At 43.2% G+C, this 27015-nt stretch overlaps 3 protein-coding genes across 10 annotated transcripts; 1 reads left to right on the forward strand and 2 right to left on the reverse strand.

The window, feature by feature from the left end:
• Window positions 1-70: 70 nt before the first annotated feature.
• zmynd12 (zinc finger, MYND-type containing 12) lies at window positions 71-5937 on the reverse strand (the record flags this gene model as incomplete). Its single annotated transcript, XM_080496873.1, has 8 exons — window positions 71-199; window positions 1764-1909; window positions 2045-2084; window positions 2932-3054; window positions 3845-4014; window positions 4109-4280; window positions 4423-4552; window positions 5810-5937. The coding sequence occupies 8 exons, from the start codon at window positions 5935-5937 to the stop codon at window positions 71-73; spliced, it is 1038 nt and encodes a 345-aa protein (XP_080352999.1).
• Window positions 5938-6946: 1009 nt separating this feature from the next.
• LOC308129909 (epithelial membrane protein 3-like) lies at window positions 6947-10130 on the reverse strand. 2 transcript variants are annotated; one of them, XM_080496029.1, is made up of 6 exons: window positions 10043-10082; window positions 9149-9199; window positions 8975-9062; window positions 8781-8883; window positions 8519-8659; window positions 6947-7620 (listed from the first exon to the last, which is right to left on the reverse strand). In XM_080496029.1, the coding sequence occupies exons 3-6, from the start codon at window positions 9050-9052 to the stop codon at window positions 7445-7447; spliced, it is 498 nt and encodes a 165-aa protein (XP_080352155.1). In that variant the 5' UTR covers window positions 9053-9062; window positions 9149-9199; window positions 10043-10082; the 3' UTR covers window positions 6947-7444. The 2 variants fall into 2 exon arrangements, with proteins under 2 accessions (XP_080352155.1, XP_080352154.1); XM_080496028.1 differs by lacking the exon at window positions 9149-9199 and having other exon boundaries at window positions 10043-10130.
• A 2672-nt stretch (window positions 10131-12802) lies between these two features.
• ccdc30 (coiled-coil domain containing 30) lies at window positions 12803-26906 on the forward strand. 7 transcript variants are annotated; one of them, XM_080497445.1, is made up of 28 exons: window positions 12803-12847; window positions 13558-13678; window positions 14490-14672; window positions 14868-14988; window positions 15304-15482; window positions 15637-15717; window positions 15881-15958; window positions 16551-16707; window positions 17038-17109; window positions 17608-17723; window positions 17809-17921; window positions 18019-18211; window positions 18346-18444; window positions 18942-19070; window positions 19614-19751; window positions 20061-20239; window positions 20437-20704; window positions 20996-21100; window positions 21341-21511; window positions 22130-22339; window positions 23107-23264; window positions 23386-23551; window positions 23818-23939; window positions 24108-24249; window positions 24409-24545; window positions 24934-25051; window positions 25322-25386; window positions 25472-26906. In XM_080497445.1, the coding sequence occupies exons 2-28, from the start codon at window positions 13607-13609 to the stop codon at window positions 25677-25679; spliced, it is 3780 nt and encodes a 1259-aa protein (XP_080353571.1). In that variant the 5' UTR covers window positions 12803-12847; window positions 13558-13606; the 3' UTR covers window positions 25680-26906. The 7 variants fall into 7 exon arrangements, with proteins under 7 accessions (XP_080353571.1, XP_080353572.1, XP_080353576.1 ...); XM_080497446.1 differs by having other exon boundaries at window positions 15884-15958; XM_080497448.1 differs by having other exon boundaries at window positions 12826-12847; window positions 13558-13801.
• Window positions 26907-27015: the final 109 nt, after the last annotated feature.

The following is a 27015-nucleotide window of genomic DNA, read 5'->3' on the forward strand; positions in this document are numbered from 1 at the left end:
TATTCAGCAGTGGGGACGGGTGTGCTTGAACAGATCACCGAGCGGAGGGCCGAGCCAGTGCGATGACTCGTCAGAACCCGGGACGTGGGTCCACCTGTGGACTCGGCGCCAGCTGCAACAGGCCCCGTATGGACTCTGCCAGGTCATGGTTTGGTATCAGCTGGCTGGCCTGCAGGGCCGCGCTGCCAAATCCCGCTGCCTGGCTCGCAAACACAAACAAACACGCCGACTGCAGCTGTTAGACTCTCTGGGGAGAATAAAGCCGACTTATATAATGATATCACTGGAATTGGATTGCGACCCGGCTGACTTAATTCACCCCACTTTACCCTGATCTGCTTGGCTTTTACAGTATCCGGCGTACATCAGTTAATCAAGGACAGAAATGTGGACAGCGTGGAGGTTCTGTTTGATGCCGTTCACACAAAGCCTGGAATATTTCCAGCTTCTCTAGATTTAAACCTCTGGGAGTAGCTACTGCCAAGTGTTTGTTTCCTTAGAATGACGACTTCCCAAAACACACTTAGTGGTGAATACATAAAATCGAAGCTTCGCTGATTGAGTGTTTCTTCCATCCATCTCACCATCATCCCCTCAAAATACTAAGTGATCCTAATAAAAATAACTGTTTGTTTTCTTGCAGTGATGTACTTTTCTTACAGTAGTACAGTGCAAACACGGCAGCCCACAGGAGGTGCGTGACGTCCACTCGAACAAAGAGCACGAAACCAAAATTGCCATTACACACCACCGCCATTGAACCTCCCAGTTATTTTCTTTGACTTAGTTCAGTGAACGGAAGGAAAAAGAGACTCAGCAGTGGATTTTAGGCTGGACTGAGCGCCATCTGAAATCATCTTCCAACCAGAGCAACATAACATGTCAGTGTAGGAGTGTATCTGAGAGGACACAGGGTTCCTCTGTTCCCCGAGGACACTTATATCCGTTACAGCCAACTGTGCCATCCGTCTCAGTGGGGGGAGGTGGGCAAAAATTAAATTTCACAGTCGGGGCAAAAGAATATTTTTCAATCTGCTGAGGAATGAGGAGGAATGAGCTTCTGGCTACTTCATTTGAGCAGCATCTTGGCAAACCAAGCACCTAAGTCCACATTACAGCTGCTGTTTTTACTCAGTGTGGCAGATATGTAAGCAGCTGAGGGTGAAAAGAAAATCCCCCAAAATGCATTTATTTCATCGAATCCACCAAACCCCTTGATATAAAAATTACAAATTCCAAAACACATAAATTAATTTGAGTTCGTCATTTATTCACCGATTCTGTCCTCCATGGTTCTCTGCTTGAGCTTAGTCATTTAATCTTGTCCAACCTTACCCCCCCCCCCCCCCCCCCCCCCCGCCCCACCCCCTCTGAGACCACTCACAAGAAGACCTGTGTGGTGTAGAACTGTCCCTGCTAGACATCGGATCAGAAGGAATTAAGTACAATTCTGTGGTTTTTACTCTCTCGGCTTGTATGAAACACCAGAAATCTGCTGATTCATGTCACACAGAGAGTTTAGCTGACCCCGACAAAAAGCCTCCAGGCAGCGAAATATACGCTGCGGCTGGAAACCAAGATGGAAGTCACAACGTCCGGCCGGCCTCACCGACTACAACTAAATCCCACCTTATCTTTACGGCTTCAGCAATTAGAGATAATCCCACTCCGAGACGGCAACGCAGGAGGAAACAGGGGAACTGTGTCACAGTGGCACGGGGTCAATCCGAACCTTTAATGCCTAACCTCGTCAGGTGGCTCACCTTTTGGACGTCTCCTCCTTGGAACCATAAAATAGCCAGACCGTGGTTCACCAGCGCTTCCTGGGTCGAGTCTTTACTGGAATCGTTCTTCCAAGACTCCAACATGGTCTGAAACATCTTGTCCGCTTCGAGCTGCTGCGATTTATCTGATTGAAATACAAGAATACAAAAAAAGTCCACATGGATGTTTTTCAGTAGGATTTTACTTATGTCTGGCGCTTTTGGCTTATGGGTGCAGCACTGAGGTTTGGGGTCAGGGTATGGGGCTTTAATTAGCCCACCTAGTGGCGGATCGGGCAAGCATAGGTCAAATGCGAAGCACTGTTAAGGTTAAGATTAGGCACTGAGGGATCCGTTATATGAGCAGCGCAATTGGTCGATCGTGCCCATCACCCAAAAGCACTGGACAACACTCTACACTTAAACGTTGACAAAAAAAAACAACAACAACAACATAATCACTACTTCTCACACGTTTAATGAACACAAAAGATTTAGGTCAGTAAAATTGAGACTTGTGTTTATCTTCTGTTTGTTGTGAGCATCTTTTCCTTTTCGTGGCCACTTTTGTCCTCCAGTCAACATCCCAGGATGCCTGGGAAATTGCAGTGCAGCTAACAGGCTTAGCAACATATGTAGGGCAGCAGCTGTGATACAGGGTAGTGGTGCGGATGCTGCACGGCCAGAGATGTGTCAGCAGTGGTCTCTCGTCAGCCCTAAGCATGCTCGTGTAAATCTGGGGTTTAGCTTTCGGATTGCACAGCAAGACAGCTCAGCTAAATATAGTGGCGTTTGACCTTATTTTTTTTTTTTTTTTCCTAGTGATACGCCAGCGGAGATCTCCTCTTGGCTGATGCTATGTTCTAGCATGATGCATGATAGATTGGTGGCATCACTGCCTCGCTCTACTGTATGCAATGCAGAGGAACACTTTACATTTTTTTTTTTTTTGGCTTTATAGACTCCCCTTATTTCACATATTTAATAATGAAGAAATATACCATAAGAGAAATCAGGATTGTGGATGTTGGTTCGGTGGAGCTCGGGCAGGTGGTTCTACCACTATTCAGCGACCTACAAAATGAGCAGGAGACTATAAACTGCAATATCAGGAAAGAAAAAAAAGATCTAGTCACAAGGGTTACAGCTAATATTGGAACTGGCTTACCGCATAGTACAAGGAACGAGCAACAGGCAACTTCCCTTGTTTGACAAATACATCAGCGATTAGGAAATAGCCATCAGAGACAACTGTGCTTTCAAGACCAAACGCCTCGGCGGGATAGTATATCTGAAAATATTAAAGAAATGAGAAGAAAAAAAACACACAGTGAAAAAAAAAGAAAAATAGGCTGTAATATCCTGGTTGTCTGTATGGCTTGATTGTGAACTATAATCTCATCTGAATTTAGGTCACAAGTCCGAACATATGAATGTCACAAATAAATTGTATACGTCTGTGTTGCACATAGCGTTTACGGCACAGCTGTACTCTGGCTTTAATTACTGGTTGAACGTCCTTCAGAAGCAATAAGCTCAACCAAGCTCCTCCGGAAGCAGCTGATCAGACCTGCACGACAACCAGGAAGAATTATGACCGTCTCCTCCCTTCGTAGAGGTTCCGCGGGTCAGACGTCTGCTTCAGGTGTCTGTTGTCAATATCCCTTGACCTCATCCCAAAATATCTCTATTGGATTGGAAGTCTGTGTTCCGCCACATGACGTGTGGTATTAGGTGAAACTTTCTTTTCTAAGCATTTGGGACGTTGGTGCTCGTCAGATTACATTTAATGTCAAATTCCAGCGGACGGCATGAAAGATCAGTAATGTGGGGTAGATGTGCCTGAAAGGACAGAATAAATTATTGTCTGAAGAAGAGAAAGACGGGAAGGAGCAGTGGCTGGACCACATTGAACGAGACACTTTCTTTTGTCCTTGAAGGTTTGTCTCAAAGAGTTCAATAAAGTTCCATTTAGTCCATATGTAAGACTGCCTGTGGATTTAATTTGAAATAGTAAAAAAAAAAAAAAACACATCTTGTATTTAAACTCTTTGTGAAGTGTGTTGAATAATGATACCGACATCATTTGCAAAGTTGTACAGTGCAGCTTCCAGGTTTCCAGTCAGTACATGGACGCGGCCCAGGCTCCTGTGCAGCAGGTGGTGAATTTCATTTGGACAGTCTGGACTGTTTGACACCACCCACTCTGCCTGGGACAGGAGCTGCTTTACCAGAGGGATAATACCCAAACCTGGAAATACATGAATGAGCATGAAGGCAACACACAGGCTCACGCACGTGACATGGAGAAGAGATGTCAAGCAGCAGACGCACTCTTCTCTCACCCATATTGGCTTCAGCCAGCAGCAGGTAGGCAGGGACCGGCTCGTGTGTGCTGGAGCCGTGGACATCTATCGAGCAGCGAAGGCAGGAGTGAGCAGCAGGCAGCGCCTCGTGATGTTTTCCCTGAGAGAGCTTGTTTTGAGCCTCAGACCTGCAAATCTCAATTAGTTCTACCTGGATAGGAAACCAAAACCAGGTCACATTTCTCAGATTATAGGATAATTTGGACAGAGATGATGCAGTTTACACACAAAACAGCATTTCTTGGGAGTTTTAAGCTTTTAAACATAAAGCCCAAATATACACACACCCTTACCTTTTTCCGGTTCAAGTCAGTTTTGTCAGAGCCCAGCTGATGATGGCGTTCAGGGTCACGGAGGGGAACAAGCAGCTGACAAATTCTCTTGTGGATCCCCACCCAGTCAGCACGCTGGTGCTCTGCATCACTGAGGGATGATCGAAAACAATGTCATCAAGTTTTCGAACAGCCCGACTTCACGTTACAAGACAAACACAGTGGGTGAGAGATTGACAGTAAAACATGTGCACGAAATGTAGAGATTCTGCCAACACTTTCAAAGTTAAGTCTATATTCCGCTTCAATGAATGCACGGAGGGCAAAGGAAATTGTATGGCATTACATAACTGGTCTGTAATTTTGTTCATCTGGCTCTGCTCCTCTGCACACTGCTGCGGAAACTGTCTTGATTTTTCCATGCTCCTGCAGAGGAGCATGTGCACACACTCCAGTGTGTGTGTGTGTGGACTGTCGGCAGGGGCAGGCAGACATCTGGCCACGTTGCATCAACAGTTGCTCTGGCATAACTTGTGCATGTGTGTGCACACCATGACTAAGCGAAGGCACACCTTAAGGATGATTTTTACTTGTCTCTGGAGATTTTACTGTGCAAAAATCTTGTTGTTTGACCGTAAACAGGTACAGCAGTAAATAAAACTATTATGGCTCATTTGGTGTCCACCGAAACCATTTAAACTGTAAACGTTTAATTATTTTGACTGCAAACTCACTAATCTGCAATGGAAAGACAAAGAAATCTCGGCACCCACCGTATTACCTGTTTTTGGGATATTGTGGATGATGTGTAGGCTACAAATGTTAATCAAATTCAAAACATGTGCCTCTCATTCATTCATTTTCAAGGCCGGCAGGAAAGTAAGCAGGATAAGAGGCCTTAGGCTCCCTTAGACTGGCTTTAGTGGCTCATCCCTTTCAACAAATCCCTACAGGGAGGGATGCTCCAACACATGCTCCTCTTCACTCCACATACTGTGCCAAGAAGGATCACAACATCCAGCACCGTCTTTATGGCCATGGTATTGATCAATGAAGATTTTTGCAGAATAGAAGAAATGCTGGCAGCAGTCTGATAAACTGAAATAACTGTTGTGGTAATGTGATTTCCAGCTGTGTTTCCTCTTCCTCCCGACAACACTGCCACTAATACACGCCCTCCATACAGACCAGCTGGTAGTTCAACCGGGGGAGGAAAAACATGGCGAACACTGCCATCTAGCGACCACACAGGAGAACATCACTTGAACGGAATCACACACAAAAAAATACCAAATAAACTCAGATTTTGATCTTACGATCTTTGATGATACGCTAATTTTTATTTTTTATTTTTACACCGTAAGTATGAGTAATTATTCGTCTAATATTTGATACAAGTGCATCTTACCAGTAAAAGGTGACTTCACACGCAGCACATTGCAGGTGAGCAACGCTTTCACAAAGTTCACAGAACTTTTGCGTCCCTTTAGGTAAGGCAAGGGGATTTATTTTTCGGGCGGAAAGTCCTGTGTTCATCTCGTTTCGCTGAAAATAGAGAAATACACGCCCGGTGGTATCTTCTTCTGCTCGGTCAAGTTTCAGCGTTCTGTTGAGCGGAATGTTTACTGTTGCTATGGCGAACGCTCCATCGCTTTCCCTCGGATTTGTATAGTTTAAAACATACAACTGGAAAATTCCAAAGGAAATTTGATGTGCCTGCCTCTCCTTTGACGCAGATTTCCATTGATCTCCTCCATGACGCGCTTCTTCCATCCACTTTGTGTGTGGGACATTTTTTTTTAAAATGTATTTTATTTGGAAACGGTCAACCGAAATGTTAACAAAAGTTACAGCAATCTATTCACGAAAATCTTGATGTGCTTTTTGTGTCCATGCTCCCAACAGTGCTGGGCTAGTTATGTGCAAAATGATAAATAAACAGCCGCCTAGGATAGTGATGTTTGTGGCACAAGAACCTCCAGGCAAAATAATTACTCAAAACTTTGATTGTTTAAAAGGGATATTTATTGGGGGAAATACTAAAGAGTTTGTTTTGTCAGGTTTGGGTACAAAAATATAACTCCAAGGGGGGGGGGGGGGGGGGGGGGGGGGGTGGGGGGGGGGGGGGTAGTAAGACCAATATCTCACAGCAACCAAAGGTATTTGTCGTATTCAAATCACAAACACTTTTCTGTAGGGAAATACCACAGTAATTTTCAAAGTGTGGGAATAATTGGTAATCACTACAGAGTATGTTGCCTTGTTCTGTGGATTGAGGAGTTCCTCCTTATGGACACTGTCTATGTCTGCTCAATGAGGAATTGTTTTTCCCTCTAAATGCACCATGAGATGGTTATGTTGTAATTCTTATGAGAAAAAACACAAGTGAATAGCAAACTGAATTAGCAGAAGAAACTATTGAACACACACTTTATAAATGACTTATGATATAGTAAGTGTAATAGACAAGAATTGAAATAATAACATAAGATTTAGTCCAAAGCCATAACTTCTGACAGTTGCAAAACAAAATAAAAATACCACATATTTCTAATGACTTTTATTGCCTATGGATACCAACAGAACTTAACAATAATATATTTTGATGTATAAAAAAAACAACAAACAAACACAAAAAAAACATGAGAAAGTCCAGCATTCAACCAAAAAGGAGTACTAGATTTGAGATAAAGCATGTGTGTACAGCGAGTTAGAGAGGCTTTGGACAAGACAGGTTTAAGGTCTGTGCAGCGGCTCAACATTCGACTCTTTGAAAATCACTGTTGTCGAGCAACTAGTGAGCGTGGATCAATTCAGGATTTTCTATGGTGTTGCTGTAGCTTAATATGCCCTTTATATGTTTTCCAAACTATCTGATATATACAAATAAAACATACAGTTACATCAGCTGAAGCCTGTGCATACTTATAATATAGCCATCTGCACATCACTTTTTTGTTTTTTTAAAGAAAAACCAAGAAGGTAAATCAGTTTAATTATCTTCTTTCGAATGCTGGAGATGTCATCATCTGCCTTTTTCTGATCACTCTTTCTTGCGTAGATGGATGTATATGATCCCACTACAGAGCAACAAAGGAACACACACCCAGGCCAGGATGAAGCAGTAGCCAAAGTGTCCTGTAGTCAGATCTTTGGAGTCTGGAAGGATTTCCCGATTGTGTAACGTGTAGATGAGAGCTGCAGAAAAGGCTGTAAGACCTGTAAAGACACAAAATAACAAACAAACAAACAAACATGTTTTATTCTTATATGGAGTGCAGCAATGGAGTTTTCTTTACATGTGACTTGCTTTTAAAAACATAGCCAAAGTGTGCCAGTCCAGTAAAACCAAACCAAAATAACCTATAAACAAATCATCTTTAAGAACAATTTTGACATTTTCATCGATGAATTGAAGTACAAAATAAAGCTACATTTTCAAAAACTGTATTCTTCATTTGCAGCAGGTTTTTATTGCATCCCAAAACAAATGACTTAATTTACGATCCTAATTTGCAGCACATGTTTCGCTTCAGGCTAATGTTAGCAGAAGCCTGCGGCAATTTCTGCAGCTTTCCCCTTGTTGTTGTTTTTTTCCCTTTTTTCCCCTCTAGAATTTCACAATATGGGTTTGATACAAAAGCTACTTTGCTAGTCTGTGGTATACATTTGAATAAATCATTAAAAAAAAAGATGTTTCACACCCAGATGATAGAGAGAACTCAATTACAGCATCCACAGAGGGTAAATACTACAAACACAGCAGACATTGTATGTTATCATTTTTGATGAAACATGTGTTTAAACAGAAATCGTCGCACTATGATTGCACATCTGCCTCAAGAGGCAGATTTGAGAATAGTGGGCTTCACATGAGTCACATTTCAATACAACTAAAAATGAAACAAAGGTGCCCTGGCACTTAAAGAGAATTAAATAGCTTGAGAATACATGAGCTGATATATATAGATGTTGTTTTCCTTAATAATTTTGGAAGTTTCCCTTTGAAAGTGCATCTGATGGACCTGCCATATTGTCTTTAGTCGACATCAACTTTTTAGGAGAGTCTAATTACTCTGGGCGACGTCAGAGTCACATTGTTTCACTCCACTGTTACCTGCAAAGACTTGACACAGTCCAGTGAAGTAGAAGAGCCCGCCCTTAGACATGGTGAACAGCTGACCCAGGAACACCAAGAAGGAGACGGAAGAGAAGACCACCGAGAGGACCATCAGGACCTGAACAGCCTGAAGCCACTCTGAGAAAGAGAAATAATGTTTTTTTTTTTTTTTAATCTTAGGTTGTACTATTTTTTTTATTTTTTATTATTCAAATATTTTTTCCACCACAAATTCAGTAAAATGAAAATGATTGCTGACCAGTTTCTTTGGACGACGCACACAGCCAAGTTCCTGTAGAGTTTTCAAACCGACAGTTGTACCACAGGTCTGAATTTTCCATGCCGTCCCACACCCACCAGGACTTTAAAGACACATACAGTTGGATATATTGAAGTCACTGAGCGTACGTGTTAGAATGAGCCCACAGTGTGTTCGAATGGGGACTGCTATACCTTCTCCATGGTCGCAATGAACAGCATTGCCAGTGTGATGAGGTGTAGCAGGGTGACGAACATGAGCAGGTACGCCATTTTCAATTTCCTGCCGAAAATAAACAAAGTCGTTTAGGTTTCGACGACTGCGTGAGGCATTACACCCAGCGAGGGGATGGCGTGTGAGCAATTTACCATCTATGTTGGTTCCTTAGTGAAATCAGTGTTGGCTGACCTGATGTTTTGCTTTGAAACATAAAGTGGAAAATATGAGAAGCCGAACAGAGTATACTCTGTGTTACATAAGGCCAGACTTCAAAGTGGAGGGCGAGGAGGGATTTCTAAAGCCTCTCTCTGACTGGCCCGTGTGTCGCCAATGCAAAGCAACAAGGCAAAAAAAGCAACAAAAAAAAAGCCTGGGTGTAACCCACTGAAATCTAAATAGCACAAAAATATTTACCCAATTAACCTCTCTGCCCTTCTGAAAGGTTGTTTTTTTCCCCCTCCTCCTCTTCGTGAAGGGTTAACGCTCACATTTGGAATTCATTAAAACTTCCCAACTTGTAAGAGGAGAAGAGATTAAAGTCTGATGAAAAGACATTGGAGTTTACGCACACATCTGACTCTGAAAGTCCAGACGCAATAACAGAGGCAGTCGAGGGTTATTTCAGTTCACAATAAAGAGATGAAACAGACGACAGACAGAGAAAAAGGAAACGGGATGAAATTGCCCGTAAAGATGTGTATCTGTAGGAGAGGCCCGTTAGGGTGGGCGGTGGAGTCCCAATTACACACAAATTATGCCATTACACCAGCTTTAAACCACCATATAAGAATGAAATGTAAAACTTGACAGAAAGTTGACATCTTTAGTTCAAAAAAACACAATATGCTGTATATTGTCTGTCCAAAGCCAACGCATCGACACTATATGAAAAGACTCATAACTTTCGATGACAGTTTTGAATCCTTGGTGGAAGATGTGGTACAACAGAGTGACACTTCTCTCTTCTGAAAAGTCCCTTTGAGTCATGCTTTCACCACACACGCTGAATTGATATTAAAGGATTAAGAAAGAAATCTACTCACGCGGGATAATCTGTGTTCCTCTGAATCAGATCTCAGCAGCTTCGCCACTCTACTACATCGTGCCCCTCTTGGTGGTCCAATCTTTTCCAGCTTTGCCACACCTCCTCGGTTTTTTTTTGTTGCTTTTTCCACTCCCTCCAAAGTTTCCAAGGAGAGAACGCCCATTTCCTCTGTGCAGAACAGAGCTCTCTTCAGCCCCAACTCGTTGTCTGCCAGTAGTTCTCCTCCAAAAAAACTCCCAAACGAGACCCACCCATGCAGGCAGCGTAGGCACACACACACACACACACACACACACACACACACACACACACACACACACACACACACACACACACACACACACACACACACACACACACACACACACACACACACACACACACACACACACACAACCACACAACCACATGAGAATATTTCTTCTGTAAACAGTCCTCTATGGTATAATGAGCCATACCCATCAATCCATGCCATTGGTAGATCTGAGAAATAAGCAAGCGGCTGCAACATGGCACACTTTTCTCCAACAGGACATGATGTATTGAGAGTTTTCTGCGTAGATGGATTATGTGAAACTAAATACTTCCTGAGATTAAAACAAGTGAAGGTACATTTCTAAGATTACAAAACAGACAAGCTCTCAAACACACTTGGAGGTATACCTCACAGCTTCAAAACCAGTATATAATTGAGCATTACCATCTTAGTAAAAGAGGAATTTATGGCAGAGCTGTTGCACTTCATCCTATTGATTTGCATATACTTATAGTAGATTGAAATCCCCAGAGAGGGACAAGGACGTTTGAACTCCAAATAATTCTTTCTGATCAAGATCCTCCTCCAAAAGTTTTTCATGAGATTTTATACATATATATTACTGACATACAGTTTACAGTTGTGCACAAATGCACTTGATAAAATGACCAGTGAGCGTATTTAATTGTTTATGACTCTCTGTTGTTTTCTGCTCCATTTGACCAGAGAAAATAATAGGCAAGTATTTTCAAGCAAGTATTGTGACTAAACTTCCAAATACCCCAGTATGTGATATGATCAAGTCTCCTCTGATCATACACAGCAATAATAATTCAAAATGTAAGCTTTTTTCATTTCTAAAAAGAGGATCTTGCTATGCACATCACAATACCCACCTGTCTTCTCCGAGGTCTTCCTCTTCTCCTGCCTGGGAGCTTCATCTCCAACATCTCTTGTTTGATCTATTCACAATTTCTCCTCAGCACATGTCCAAACTATCTCAAACTGGAATCTGCATCTTTATCTGGAGGCTGCTGCAGTCAGTTGTCTCACTGAGCTGTTCTTTTTCAGTCACGTCCATCCTGCTGACTTCCAGTGAATATCTCAGCATCTACATCTGTGACACATTCAGCTCAAACAGTGTCTCCAAGCCAAACACCATAGTATATTTACAACGGTCTTGTAAACAATCTCTTTCACTCGAGCTTCCTCAGCACAGACACTCATCTCCACCCACTCCACACTGATTCCTATCAGCACTGTCTTTATCCACATCTTTTGTTCATTATTCTGGAGGATTAACCACAGACATCATCCATCCTGATTCCTTACTACCCACACTGCTGAGCTAAGGGGAAAAAGTATATTCAGCCATACAGAAAGAATTAACAGTTTCTGTGTCGCCCTCTGGTGTTGATACTGATGGAAGAATTGCTCTGTGTCAAAATTCTATTCTGCCAGCTGAGCACCAGAGGCTTTTCCTTTGACATGAGCACACACAACCAGAACTTCATAACAGGATCAGACTCCACACAACAAATTTCTCACACATGGTTGCACACCAACGTCCAACAAACCAAACCAAACAAAATAATTAACTATCTGAACCAAGGAACAAAAACACAACACAAGCCCAAATCAACACACACAACAACCCTAACAATAACCCTCAAGAACCTCCGGCAACACATAACCTGAACTCCCATCATGCCCTGCAGCGACCAACTCCGTGATCGCTACAATACTCTTCGCCACTAGATGGCAGCACAGAACGTTGCCGGTGAAATCGAAACTTAACAGACCAGTCTCGTTAATCACCACCACCTGAGGCTGCTACCATCTTGTATCAAAGTACTGTGTCAGTGACAGTGATGGAGAAGTTTTTGAAAAGGAAGAATGCTAACCAGGATATCAGCTCTGTGTTCATCCATCAGGTCCAGGTTTCACACTGAGTGAGTAAAAATAAAAAAAAGAAATTGGGAAATACTTTTTTCTGTATTTATTTGATTCCTGTTGATAAAGCATTGATGAGAATTACTTTATATTGTTAATATAGGCTACAGAGTTTAAAATTTAAAAATGTTCGGTTGGTGGTGTACCTCAAGATTTTTCCAAAGAAAAAAGTGTGCCTTGGCTCAAAAAAGGTTGAAAAACACTGACCTAGAGAACAGGAAATAAAGCAAGATATTCGTCGGGAATTGATGTATACATGCTAATAGATTTTACTATTTGTTTATTTTCTATATATATATATATATATATTGATGTTCATGGTAATTGTGAATGACATGGATGTCAAAGATTAAATAAAAATGCAAGTTAGTTTGAATTGATGTAAAACTATTTTCTTTTCTATAATAATAATAATAATGATAATAAACAATGCTTTTGAGATAATCACACAATAATTCCGAACCACTGTCGATAGTGATGGACGCCACCCCCCCCTCTCTCGGAATGGTACGGTCCGTTGCCTAGGCGCTCCGAGAAGCCAGTGGACTCCGCCACGCCTGTCGCTCCGCGCTGGGCTTTCTCTCCGCTTCAGAAGTGAGTACGAACTTTTGGCCTTCACGCTGCATGCACTGTACACTTCAGCCGCCTCGGCGGAGTCCGTGTTGCACTGGAATATTCAGATACCATAGCATAAACATTTTTAAAAAAAGCGCACGGGAGCATCAGTCGCTGCGAAGCGGCCACGGGAAAACGCTATGGCTGCTCGTTAGCCAGCTAGCGTTTAGCTGCAACTGAAGTATGTCACTTTGAGATAAAGTTTGCTTTCCAGCGAGCTGTGCGTCTGACTCGCATCAGTCAGTCTGTGGTTTATGTCGCTGTTATTTACTCAACCCGCTCAGCAGAACTGCTTCTGATCGTATTTACCCGGGCTGGGTTAAAGAGAATGCAAGAGTCTGCTTGTCCTACTAAAACCCTCTTTCGCTCCTCCTCCTCCCTCAGACATTTTGGAGAGAAGAGGTTCAGCACGAAAACAATGATTTACAATTAAAGTGAAAGTCTGCAGCGGGCTGCAAGAAGTTAGGAAAGAGTGTGTCGGAATAAAATGCAAAGGAAAGAAGGATTTCAAGGCACTATCATGCTGTTTTCTATATGCTAATTCCCATGAGCATGACATTGTTTTGTGACCTCGGGAGATGTAAGTTAAGACATATAAGCATGTGGACTGTCCCGACCTGTCAGGTAGCTATTGTAATGTCTGCAGGCTGTGTCATGTCTTGTCATAAAGGCACTCTCATCTTTTACAGGGGAGATTAACGACCTGGAAGTTGCCATGGATGGATTATAACAACAGCAATGAACAAGTCAGAGGATCTGCTGATCTTTGGCACGTCATCCCCAACTGATCTGTGCACTACGAGACATCATGTAGGCAGAACTGTGCACCAGTATTTTCACTGCTGAGGGGTGGGGAAAAAAACAACAAAACTTCATCCCTCACAGATGATGCAGCCTCATCTGATTTAATGCATGACGATGGATCATGAGGAGGTAATTTTTACTTCTCACAGATGGTTTTTGTTGTTTGTAACTATTTTGTTATTCTCAGAGCCCAGCTGCGATATTAGAATTGTAAAATTTAAAAGTGGAAATCATTGTTTAAAAAAAAAAAAAAAAAAGAACTCTGTAGCAAATCGTTCTTCAGAATCAGCATAAAGTTTGTAGTCTATATCTGTTCTTGTTCAACCTTTTTTTTCGTCAAGATTATAGACCGCTTGGTTTGATGTTTAAGTACACCAGACTCATGAGACCTGATGCTGAGCTCATGACAATAGGTTGCATGTTGCTGGAGCCGCGGCTGTCTGAGGCCTTCTCCGGTTTCAGGCTCTACAAAGTACTGTATTGAATTCTGCAACAGGTGCTTAGTGCTGGCGTGCCACTCTGACGACAGCTCCCTATACTATGGTATGTGTCAAAGAGATCAGATTTCAACAAGACTGGCAGACTTCATGTTGACTTTTTCGTTTCTTTGGATGTCAGTTACCAGGAGAGTCAAAAATTATTGTTTTAGCAACCGTATGCAATTTATTATTCCACATTTTTGCAATATTGTGTGGCCTTTCATATATTATTAAACACCAGTCTATAGGATAATGTAAATTTGCATTGCGTATTAACGTTTGGGAACATTCTGATGCGTGTGGGAACAAACTGTCCAATTTTGCCTCTTGATCTTCAGGTGTGGACCGACACTGACCGTATTTCTATGCGGCTTCAGGAGGATGGGTTGCCGCCACAGGCCAGTGCTGAAGAGAGGCAGCAACATCTGTGGCAGCAGCTGCGCAAGAGTGAGGCGGATCTTCAGTCAGCCACCCGGGAGTTGCAGACATTACGTCTGCAACAGGCAAATGAGATGAAGGAGGTGACATTCTTCTGTGTTTCTGTCTGACAACTGTCGTGACAGCAATTATATACATGATGCAGAGCTGTGTCTAATGACTAAAGCACATGTATGAACGCTCATGTATATCTATCTATGTCTATCTAGTATCTATATATTCTGAAATGGATCCAGCACTAATTTAGAAAAAGCCTCATGTCATTTATTGCCCGGCAGGTGGAGAGCTATGTTGCACATATACGAGGACTGTTGGAGGAGCGGGAATGCCTGACTGCAGAGTATGAGAGAGACAATGAACACTTGCGGGATGAACTTCACCAGATCAAACGCCAACAAGGTAGAATCGGTGCAAAGTCTCTTTCACACTAACCTGGCAACTCACCCTCACAAACATGGGGTGCGGTTATTGTGAACATGGAGGGGGAGAAACTGATGCTCTTCTGATTTAAACCTGGGTCAGTGTGACATTTGCTAAATGCTGATGATGCACCGACTCTGTCCCAATTAAACAAGCTGCAGTTTAATGTGACGTTTCTTTCTACTAAGGGACGCCATGCTCTGCTTCGTCAGAGCCACTGTGTGCTTCAATTTATGCAGATCAGTCTGCTTGTCCAAAATGTGATTGCATGGAACTCCCTTTTTTTTCTTCCAGAGGGTGAAAGCAAAGAGCTGGCTGAAATGTTGGCTCAGGAGGACCTGGGCGAGATGGGCTTGAGCAGCCCCAGCGAGCAAGTCGCTTACTTGCTCGTGGAGCGGGCAACGCTGTTGGAACGACTGGAGTCTGCTGAGAGGAGACTGGAGAGTCAGAGTCTCTCCGGCAGCACAGAGCAGGTGACTGTGACTGTATAGTTCATGGCCACTGTTTTACTATTTCTTTTTAAGAAATGAATATGCCCTCATGATTGAATACTTGTTGAGTATCAAATGCATAAGCCGGATAAATATGGATTGATTGGATAGACGAGTCTGTCCTATGCCTGGACAGGAGCGGCTCTGCCAGCAGATGGGGGAGGAGCTGAGGCTACAAAGGGAAGACATACAGAAAACTATGGATAGCATGACGAAGGTGATACACTCTTATTTGCGCTGTTTGAACTACAGGTGTGAGATGTAATTAAGATTGGAGCCGCGGGCAACTAAACATTTTCTTTTCACAACTATGCAGAGACACAGCTGGATAATTATAAAGTGTCTGTTATGACTCTGCACACGCTGGTCTTCCCTCTCAGCAGTGTTCGTCACAGAGTCCATGGAAGAAGCTGTTTGGCCTGCGCAGGTCTGGTCAGAGCAAACACAATATTACCCCTGTAGGTTCCCACTTTTCAGGTTTTCACTAACCAGCTAACCAATCAACTAACACTGGTATTGCGTCAACGAACCAAGCCCAGGCGTCACAAGCTCGTTTCATGGTGCGCTGCTGCTTTTGGAAATACTTTTCACACTGTTTGTTAATATCCATGCGACTGCTATGAAATGTCACCGTCACATCTGTGAAGCAGTTTTTCTGCGACGTCCTGGTAGGCCCATGGCTAAAGGTGCAAACCACACTGCCGCAACATTCAGTTCGCCTCCTTGCATGTCATATCTCTCCCCTTGTGTCTTAAAAATCCCATCCAGGAGCTTTTGCACACAGGCAGAATGATATGTCACAGGCGACAGCATTTATTGATGCTCTTTCTTTGACTGTGATATAAAAGGCCGTCTCTCACTCCCCCTGCTCTTTTCCAGGCCTGCAGTGATGATGAGCGTTCGCCACTATACGCATGCCTTTTACAGCTGCATGTCGGTTCTTTGCATCGCCAAGTCTAACCAGCAATTTTCTTCCCCGCTCTTCTCCTCCCACTCTAACCATCCAGGCCTAATTTTTTATTTCCCCCCCCCCCCCCCCCTCGACATCAGGCCCACAATGAGCAAATTTCCAAAGAGCGAAACGAACGGCAGCGGCTGGAACGCGACCTGGAGGAGGCGTCGAGGAGACTGGCGATGGCTCATCAGGATATCCGCAGACTCACCAATGAGCTGGACGCTGCCAAAAACAACAACATGGAGCCAAGTGGTAAGACTTAAAATATCTATTCCTGCATGGGGATTTAGCCTATATGAGACTTTGCAGTGATGCTTTTGTGGACTACAGTGCTACAGTCTGGTGTTGTATTTGCCTTTAAAAAGGGCCTCAACATGAACGCCCACCATTCTATGGGCTCCCTCAGTAACTACCCAAGTTGTTGCACTTATAAAATTATTAAATGTCTCATACCCTGGCTATAACGTCTTCCCCTTAATGCATTGGCAAATTGTCAAGGAATCGCAAAAGAAAAAAGGGCACAAATGAGTAAAAATCGTGTTCTTTCCGGGAAAAATACAAACGATATGCTTGTAATCTCAGGGTTTGAGCTTCAGGGAACTGTCCAAGAAGTAGAGAACCTGAAGAAGGAAGTGGACAAACTGAAACACTGTGGTGAGACAGAGGGCCTCCAACTTTTATTAGATTTCATTGAGCCATCCCATTCTGCGAGAGTCTTAAAATTGCTTAGCAGATTTTGAAACTTCATAATTTTATGCGATGGACCACAAATGCTGAAGGTTAGGACGTTAAGTATGCAACGATTATAACCACTGAAATGCAATGATGGATGTGGTATTGTTATAAAAATGCTTTTTGATTCGGGAGTGGATTATATACTGAGATACTTTGAAAATTGCATTTAAAAATATGTTTCTCTATGAAGCGAGGCACATTTTTTTTTATTGTGTTGGTCTTACTATTTAACGTTTCCTTGTTTCTTTTACTGCTCTGGCAAAGTGTTTCTTTTTCTGAGAAATCTCAGTTTAATCATACAACCAGCTGCTAATCACAACTGTGATTTCACAAAAGGCAAAAACATTATCATGTAATTGTAAGACCGGTCCGACAAAATGCTTCTGTACATTGTTGCTTTTGTGATTTGTTCCACAGATATGATGAATTTGCAGCGGGCCAAAGAGCAAAATGACATATTAGATGCTGAGAACAGAGCACTGCGGGAAAGAGTGCTCACTGTGGAGTCTGAAAAGAAGATTCTCCTGGAGCAGGTCTGCATCCACAGAATTATTCCAATAAAATAGAACTTGGCATAAGTTGCTGCAGAAGTTGAACGCTCTTGCTTGTTTTGCTCAGATGACAATGAATGAAACCGGCAAAAGAGATCAAACGAACAAGAGTTCAGTCAGTGAGCCACAAAACCATCAGTCTGCTGTCGCGGCTTTGGAAAAGGATCCCGTTCATAAACGGTACCATTCAAACATGCCATGCGTCTTGGATCAGCGCGTGAGCCACTCTGCATCTCGCATGCATTCTCTGACTTTCATCCCCGTTGTTTTGTGGCAGGTGTCACGAGGCGCTGGAAGATGGGCTCGTTCAAGTGAGAGAGCTGCAGCGGCAACTCCAGAGGCTGCGCAAGGAGCAGGAGGAGCTGGAGGAGAGGAATGAGGAGCTGGAGGCCTTGCTGGGGGAGGCGCAGAATGTCAGCAAGGAGGACAGGCATCGGCATGACGGAGAAGTGGAGGGACTGCACAGGAGGGTAATGAGCAGAGCAGAAATGTTTCCAAACATTCAGGAATTTCTTTTTCTTTATTTATTTTTTTTTAACTCGATTAAAGCCGAACACATTAGTCTTTCCTAACCTGTCTCCCACATGATTATGTGATTTTGCAGATCAAAAGTCTGGAGGCAGAGCTGAAGAAACATGATGCTCAAGAAAAAATGTTGAAGAATGGAGAAGAGGTCAAAGCAACTGAGTCCTTTTTACAGTTGGTATGTCGTTACTTATTGATTCATTATTTTCATTTGATTTCGTTTTTTTTATCTCGAACATGTACAAAGTCAAATAAACAGTTCACACCAATCAACCAAAAGATTTCCCACCAAACGAACAGTGAATAAATAACAGAACGATGCAAACCGAAATGTATGATGAAAATATTATCCTAACAATAAATGTCACAAAATAACAGTGAGCATATAATATAATCTAAATAGATTTTAATTGGCTGGTTAGTAAAAACTGATTTAAAAAGAAAAAGGTTAGACCAAACAAAAAACAATCATGGAGAACCAAATTAAAACCAGTTCTTCCTTATAAGTACATTTGAATTTTGCCATCTTTTTAGATTTTTGGATTTATATGATATAAAGTGAAATCTTTGAATATTCAACATTCATTCTTTAAAGAGTTTGCATTACGTGCTTCAGCTTGCATGGCTCAGTGTCACTTTTAAGTGCTTTGTGCTCTACTTTCCTTGTGTATGAAGCACCTGAGAGACAGCAACCAGGAGAGACTGGCTCTTCTTGAAGCTCGGCTGACTGAGGAGAAGGACTGGAGGAAGCAGCTGGAGTTGGACCTCAGTGCTGCTCAGGCTGCTCTCAAAAAGGATAAGGAGGTAATAACACAAAGCTATGCTGTGTGTTATGGACACTCACTCAAATATGCACCAAAAATTAATTTAAAGTCGACAAACAACCTCAGGAAACCAGGTGACTCAGAGGTTCCCACTGTGAGGTGAAAGTGCTCACACCTACAGCAATGTGCAGACTCATATTGAGTTATTATGTGGGCGACCGTGGCTCAGGTGGTAAAGTGGTCGTCTTTCGGAGTGAGAGGTCGGAGGTTCGATCCCAGTCTACACTGGTCTATGTGTCGAAGTGTCCTTGGGCAAGACACTGAACCCTAAATTGCTCCCAGTGGTCGACTAGCGCCTTGCATGGCAGCTCTGTCCCATTGGTGTGTGAATGTGAGCGTGAATGGGTGAATGACTGATATGTGAAGCGCTTTGGGACTGCACTCAGTGTGGTTTGAAGGCGCTATATAAATCTAGACCATTTACCATTTACCATATTATTGTAACCAAAAGTATATTGAGAGCCCTCAAGGTGTCATATCAAACAATAACTGTGTATTGTTCTCCTCTTCACTTACACCAAAGGCTTTGCAGATCGGCGAGCGAGAGCTGAAGAAACTGAGACTCGAGGTGAACAGCCTTCAGACAGAATGCCAACAGGGAAAAACTCTCATCAAGAGCCTCACCCAAGTCAAGGGTGAGAAGGCAGTTCTGGAGGAAAAGGTTTGTCCATTACACACATCTGTGTGCTGTTTGAAACAATTCCTGAAAGTGTCCTCTCCAGTGGTGTTGATGGTAATCAAGAAATAAGCATTCAGTGGAACTTCAATTGAGGCTGATATTGAATATGCTGCCTACATTAAAAGTTGAACACTTACAGTATTTCACATTGAACACAAATAACAAATACAAACATTGCAATAAAGTTGGGTGTGCTCCTCACCAACACACCAAAATACATGAGACCACGTGTAAACATCGGCAAACTCCTCATTGTGCACCTTTTCATACCTGTATGTCTTTAACTGTCAGGTGGCTCAGATGGAGCGTGCTCACGGCAGACTGCAGAATGAGCTGGAAGGCTACAAGAAGAGTAACCAGCTCCAGGAGGACCTGCGGGGAAACAGGCTTCAGTTCGACCAGCTGCAGGAAAGAGAAGACCGGCTGACTGCCGAGCTCAGCAGCCTCCAGAAAGAATACAACACTTTAAGGTATTTTTTTTCAGCTCAAGCATCACATGCCAATACAGTGTCAGTGACTTCATAGTATTTTGGAGACTTGTGGTTTGTAATCGATCGATGTGAGGTCACTGCTGCAAATGGTGCGCCAATCTTTCATATTCGTTTCACAAGATGATAATGGAGCACAGGAGCGAGCTCAGTTTGCGTTCGTATGCATTGTTTTCCAGGGATGAGATGGCCTCTGCGCGGCTGCAGACTGCTGAGCTGGAGGCCAAGCTGAGCGCAAGCGTCCAGGAGAAGCTTGCGGCTGAGGGAGGACGAGAGCGACTAGAGCTGGAGACACAGCGCCTTAATAAGCTGATCCAGTGGCATCAAGAGCAGCTGTCCTCAACAAAGGAAGCGCTCAGTAGCAGCAGGAAGGCCGAACTGCATATAGCTCAGACACAAGCAAGGCTCAGTCCAGTGGACAAGTCCAAGGGAGAGAACTTGGGTCAGGTAACTACATTGTACCTTCGGTTGGGGTTGTATGCTTCTCATATTAAATGATATTACTTTTGTGATGTAGATATTACAAAAAAAACATTCCGGGTGTCATGAAAGAGAAAGAGTCTGTTTTAAGTGTCAGACTGAGTATGGTACTATACCAACACCAGCAACTTCCTGTTACTGATGACCTCTCCCTTTACACACCAGTACACGATGATGGGATTTCCCCTTCTACTACCAACACGATTCGTACGTGTATGTGTGTGTATGTTGTGTTCAAAGCTGTCATGTCTGACGCAGGATCTGAGTCATCTGCAGCGTAAGCTGATGGAAGAGCAGAAGTTGGCCTCTCAGCACCAAATGGCCCTTCAGGCTCAGGTCAATGAAGCTCAGGCACTTATCAAGGTACGTTTGATCAGAGCAAATTGTTAACATGCCTCACACAGCCATTTTGGATATGCATTTTTATATTGTTAATTCGCATCTATTGATTTGACAGTCAGATTTTGGCAGACAGTCTTCATTGAAATTATGAATGGGTAATGCGATTCAGCTCATTGATCGATAACAACCGCAGAACTCTTACCTGAGCATGTTTCCTGTATTTGTCAATAATTCTTGTCGAAACATTGTTTTCATGTTCAGTCTCAAGACTCACTACTGAACCAGAAGGCAGGGGAGGCCAAACAGATGAAGCAAGACCTGCAGAGGGTCCAGAGCCTGTTTAACTCTGCAGAGAGAGAGCTGCGCTATGAGAAGGAGAAGAACCTGGACCTGAAGAAACATAACACCATCCTGGACCAGGAAAAACTGAAGGTTGGTCTTTGACGGCACTCTCCTGAATGCTTGTGTCATTTATCACCTGACTGACCTTTGTTTTAGTCGCTGTTCTGTGAATGTTGTCTTCATGAGCGATGGTGAAAGCGTAACATAAGAAGCAAACTATTCAAGGCAGTTTATTTATAGTTTATTTCATAGATGAGGCAGTGCAACAGAATCAAAGAATAACATTCACAAAATAGTACTAATAGTAATAATACATTATGTGTTAACAAAAAAGTACAGAAAATAGAAATATATGTTTAAAATGTAAACTGCTTTAAAAAAGAAGAGTTAAATCATAACTATTATTCTGGGTTTACAAACAAATTTTGGGCTGATTTATGTTTTGTTAGTCGTTTGTTCCATTTACTTGCAGCAAAACAGTTAAATGCTGATTCCCCATGATTCATTTGCCTCACCTGAAAATGTAGATCTGAGAGACCCATTAGATTTATATTTGATTAATATTAATTAAGGAAAACACAAAACAGGCTGACAAACTCAATTGCAAGTAAAAGAAAACTACATTGCATGTACTGTTGCCTTATTGAGCTGTTTATTTCTAATGTTTCTAATGTTGCATCAGTCCTCACGTCTGCTTTCGTCTTTTAGCTTCGTGCAGAACTGAAGCAGGTCCAGTCCAAGCTGACGCACGTGGAGCAGAAGGTTCAAACCCAGGAGGCCGGGTGTGAGCGGCAGCAGCAGAAAATAAGGGAGCTGGAGCTGGAGCTGGCTCGCAACAACACAAACCGCAATGCCACCTCCAGTCTACAAGAGGACCTGCAGGCGGAGAGGGCGAGGCTCATTTCTGCTGACAAAAAGGTCAGTGTTGTCAGGAGGAATCATTCACTGAAGGCCCAACATTAGATCAGCATTACAGATGCTGCTGTACAGACCTGACTTCATCACAAAACCTCATCCCATTTGGTGTTTTGCTATTTTAGTATGTGTTTAGCTTGTTTTAATAAATAGACCAATAAACCCCAGAATGAAGTAGCTGATTGGCCTGAGCATTGGACTGTGAAACTATGTTATAGTTGTGAGTTTCACTGCAGCTGCTTGTCTGAGTAATCAGGATGCATGTGATGATACTGTGCAAACAGCGTTGATTTGTTTTGCAGTCACCGAGTACCTGATCTACAGATCTTGGGAGAGGAAACTGCGATACATGCAGTAGTATTTGGGCACAGTGCAGGCACTACCTCCTTTACCCACTTAATATGGGTTAAAATAAACATGGGATGTCATTCATTTGACTTCTGTGTGAGTGAGTTTACCAGTGGAACCTGTTTCCTAAACCCTTAATGAAATATTTCTGCTGTAAAAGAAATTTGCCATTCAGCCATCGTAAAAGCAATCCTCATCGAAATATACAACATGCAGATAAACTAGTTCCTCTTAAGCTTATTTATTCAAGACATGTACGTCTTCTGTGAAGTTGCTCTGCTGCACACAATGTTGGGAGCGTTTCCACATTATTCACAATCATTAAAGGCCATTGCTTGGAAGGTTCAGACACCCATTGAGAGTGTCAGCTGTGTTGCTCAAGGTCGCCGGTGTCAGTGAGTGAGGCTCTGTTGTGACGGAAGGTGGTGGAACTGCAGCAGCAGCTGAAGAGCGCTCAGCACCAGCTGCGCGTGGAGGAGGCCCGGGCCAGTGAGAGCAGCCGCCTGGAGAGGGACAGCAGGGATCTGTCTGACTCCTTGTCGGCCCTGAGAGCCCAGCAGCAAGAGCAGCACATCACCAGGTGACACAAACAATCAAGGCAGCTGAAAACGTAGTAGTAGTAGTAGTAGTAGTAGTAGTAGTAGTAGTAGTAGTAGTAGTGGTGCATGACTCCCTCTTGTCCTTTCCTAACATTTCCCCAGGAAGCTGTTGGAGCAGCGTGAGGAGGAGCTGCAGCAGCAGGTGCGGTCGCTCCGGCTAAAGGAAGCCTCCCTCAACAGGACGAACACGGAGCTGAGCCATCGTGTCCAGCAGCTGGACACTCGTCTGTCCATCCTCGATGCCGAGCTTGGCAAGGCAAGAGAGGAGGTGAGAAATGATGCTCCGCATTCAACTGCCATTCACCACATGCTCCTCAAGTAGCTTTATAGGCTGTATACCATCTTAACCCTTATTGTGGCTTCTTCCCCTTCAAATCTTCTTCCACACACATGAGATCATGTGTGGTTGTCTTATTGTTTACATATGTATAAAGTAAAAATCAAACATGCATAAAAAGCTGTGGAGGTTCAGCCCCTGCTCACGTGTGCAGCATTGATTTGAATTCAAATGTTTGTGTTTTTTGTTTTGTCCAGACGAAAGAGAGCCAAAGGTCCAGTCACCGAGTGCAGGAGGGACTAATGGCCAGTCAGCAGGAGTGTGAGAGGCTGCAGGGGGAACTGCAGCAGGTCCTCCTTCAACTTGATGCCTACGTCAGGTGAACACATACTGTGCAGACGGCATTATGTTGGATTATGGCATTAATGTGGCAACACAGTGGTATAATGTTTCGCGCCGTTGGATGGCCATAAGTAGAATTAGTCAATAAGTCACTAAAGGTTTTTGTACCCGTTCACCTGTTTATGTCCTCTGTTCCACAAAGCAGAAAGTACAATGAAAAGCAGAGTCAGCACAAAATCAAACTGCGTCAGGCCAAACAGATGTTTCTTAAGGCGACGGCACAGAGGGACTGCACCATCCAGAGACTGGAGAACGACCTGTCGCTGGCCTCCAGCCTTTCACACAAGGTCACACATGAAGCAGGATTCATAAAAGTCTTTTCATAAATATTTAGAAGTTACGGGATTAACTCAAAGGGTGTTTGTGCTCGAAAATATACAGGCTCTTGACAAGCTTCTTCTTCTTTTTTTTTTTTTAATACAATCTCCATCCTGGCCGACTTTCAGGAGAGGGAAAGGATCCACACAGTGTTGGAGGAAAATGAGAAGCTTCTGGAGGAGAAGAGGGATCTGTTGAGGAAGATAAGCGAGGCAGAAGAAATGGGCAGCAAAGGCATGAGGACTGCCTCGACTGTCCAACACAGGTACGTCCATCCATCCACCCATCCATCCATTCTTTTTCTGTACCACTCTATCCAGTACAGGGTTATGGGGCACTGGAGCCAATCCCACCTTACAATGGGCAAAGGGATGGTACAGCCTGGACACTATATCACAGGACAAACGGACAGACAGACAACCACAGTCCATTCAATTAACCTTGCACACGTTTCTGGATTGTGGGAGGAAATTGGGAGTATCAGTACCACGTGTAAAAACTGACAAAGTCTACAGTCTGAGTTGCAACGATTTGCTCCCTTGTATAACTGAGCAGCTGGATAACACCAAGTAGCTGATCTGTACATGACTGTGGATGTGTTGGATAAGTGGTTGCAAAACTGTGAGTGAGCGTGAGCATGAATCTGTTCCAAGGGTGAACGTCTTAGAAGTGGAGAACAGACAACTGCAGGAGCGAACGCTGAAGCTTTCCAATCAAGTCAGTTCCTTAGAGCGTGCCCTGAGGAACGTCCAGTCGTACCACAGCTTGGAGGTAGAGCTGCACTCGTCTCTTTGTTTTTTTCCGGTTGTTGTGTTCCCATCATGCTCCAGGTCATGCACGATTAGTGGTGTCATACCAATGTGAAATGTTTGTCATGTGGCTGATAATAGTTCAGGATGGAGCCAATCTCAGCCGATGCTTTATGTTTTAAAGGTAAGAGAAGTCCAGCAACTTAATGTGATGTGGCTCATCTGTGCTTCAGTTTGCTGTGATTAAAAACCAATGACGCGTTTGATGAGAGGTGGTTTAAATGCTCTACAGAATGCCAAAAAAGGGCGGCCCCCTGATTACGTCTCTGACGGCATCCTACAAACGTCCGCCCTCAGGTAGGCCCGCTTTGAGAGAGCGAATCGCTGCTGAACTGATCGTCGGGAGTGTGAGCACGTCTTCACGGGTTTGTCGTTTCCTCAGTCTGACCGCAGGTACCTGTGACCCACTGGACATCCTGGATGCCCTCTGCCGGGCAAAGGTGGGTGACCACATGGTGGCGGACGCGACGCGGGGAACTTTCTCCACGCAGCCACCTTCGGAGCAGGGATACCTGAACCTGGCCTGCCCACTGGGTTCTCCAGTCACCAAAGGCACAGAGGAGAGTTCTGTTAACAGTAACCAGGTATGAGAAGGAGGGTAGAGAAGGGCAGTTGTTGTCTGCAACAGCCAGCTGCCAGATGGGAGCAGTGTTGGAGGTTCAAGCATTCACCACTACAGAAATCTGAACAGGATACTGAACAAAAACACGTGAAATGCAAGTAATCCTTGTTCAAAAGACAGTAATAATGTGAGGAAGCCTCCACTGCAGTTCTGCTCAGGGAGTCTTTCGGCTCGTGCTGTATCTTCATCTTGGTCCACTCCTGGAGCATAATTTGGAGATTTAACAAGAAGCCAGCGGAGTGTCAATGGAATATTTTATATAAATCCGCAGGTGATGAGTAATTCGTTTTTTTTGTGACACAGTCTTGTTCTCCAGTGTGGGTCAGCCGTTTCCATCGGCACACTGAAGTCACATCTGACCCAAAGGCCTTGTTTCAGCTCGCAGGAGAGGTCGTCTTATGTGAAGTTACAGAACGAGACGGGGTATTTCAGTCAATGTCGATAAGACGAGAGGTATTTAAATAATATAAACTAAGCACTTTATAGAATATGTTACGTGTTTACATCTGGAAAATGGCAGTAGAAGGCAATAGTACGATATCAATATGTAACTTTTCTTGACCAACAGTCTTTATGGCAGTGGCGTGACGCCTGCAATGCCTGTGATGTTGTGTATTGATGTGTCAAAAAAAAAAAAGTATCTTAAAACACAAGCGCATTTTTAAGTTTACAGATTTCTATCACAGTAATATGTAATGAGACACCGTGGCATGCCGATGGGAAGTAGTGAACTCTGATAATGGTCAGTGTGATAGCTTGTGAGCCACTCCAGTATTTCACCTGCAAGTAGTTTGAAAAAAAAAAAAAAATAATCATGTAAAACTTCAGAAAAGCAATAACCCTCCACACATTTTTTTTTTCTATTTTGAATTGAATCTATCACTTATTTTATTAGTATTCAAAGGACCAGGCCTCTTGCTACACTGTCAGCAGAGACGTGGGCTTTGTTCATGGCATTAATGTGTACGATTGTTTAACATTGTTCCCCTCAGTGGAAACTCTTTGTCTTCAATGTGCCTGAAATGATGAAGCGTTAAACTTTATCCTGCTGCTGTGTGAATTAAGTCCTCACAACAAAAGCCTGTTTCGAAGAAAGTTGACTTTTAATTCACAGGCAAACCAGATTTTTTTGTTGTATATTTGTAAGAGCACATTTCTAAATATTATTTTCATAAATAAAAACTGATAAACTTGTGTTTTTTTCCCCTCATGTCTCATTTAAAAAAAGATCTGTTGCCGAATACAGCTTTGAATGGAAACCACAAAGTCCCCTATTAATTTATAACAGTCTGTTTATTAAACAA

This window comes from Blennius ocellaris, assembly GCF_963422515.1.
Source record: "Blennius ocellaris genome assembly, chromosome: 5".
Classification (NCBI taxonomy): Eukaryota; Metazoa; Chordata; class Actinopteri; order Blenniiformes; family Blenniidae; genus Blennius; species Blennius ocellaris.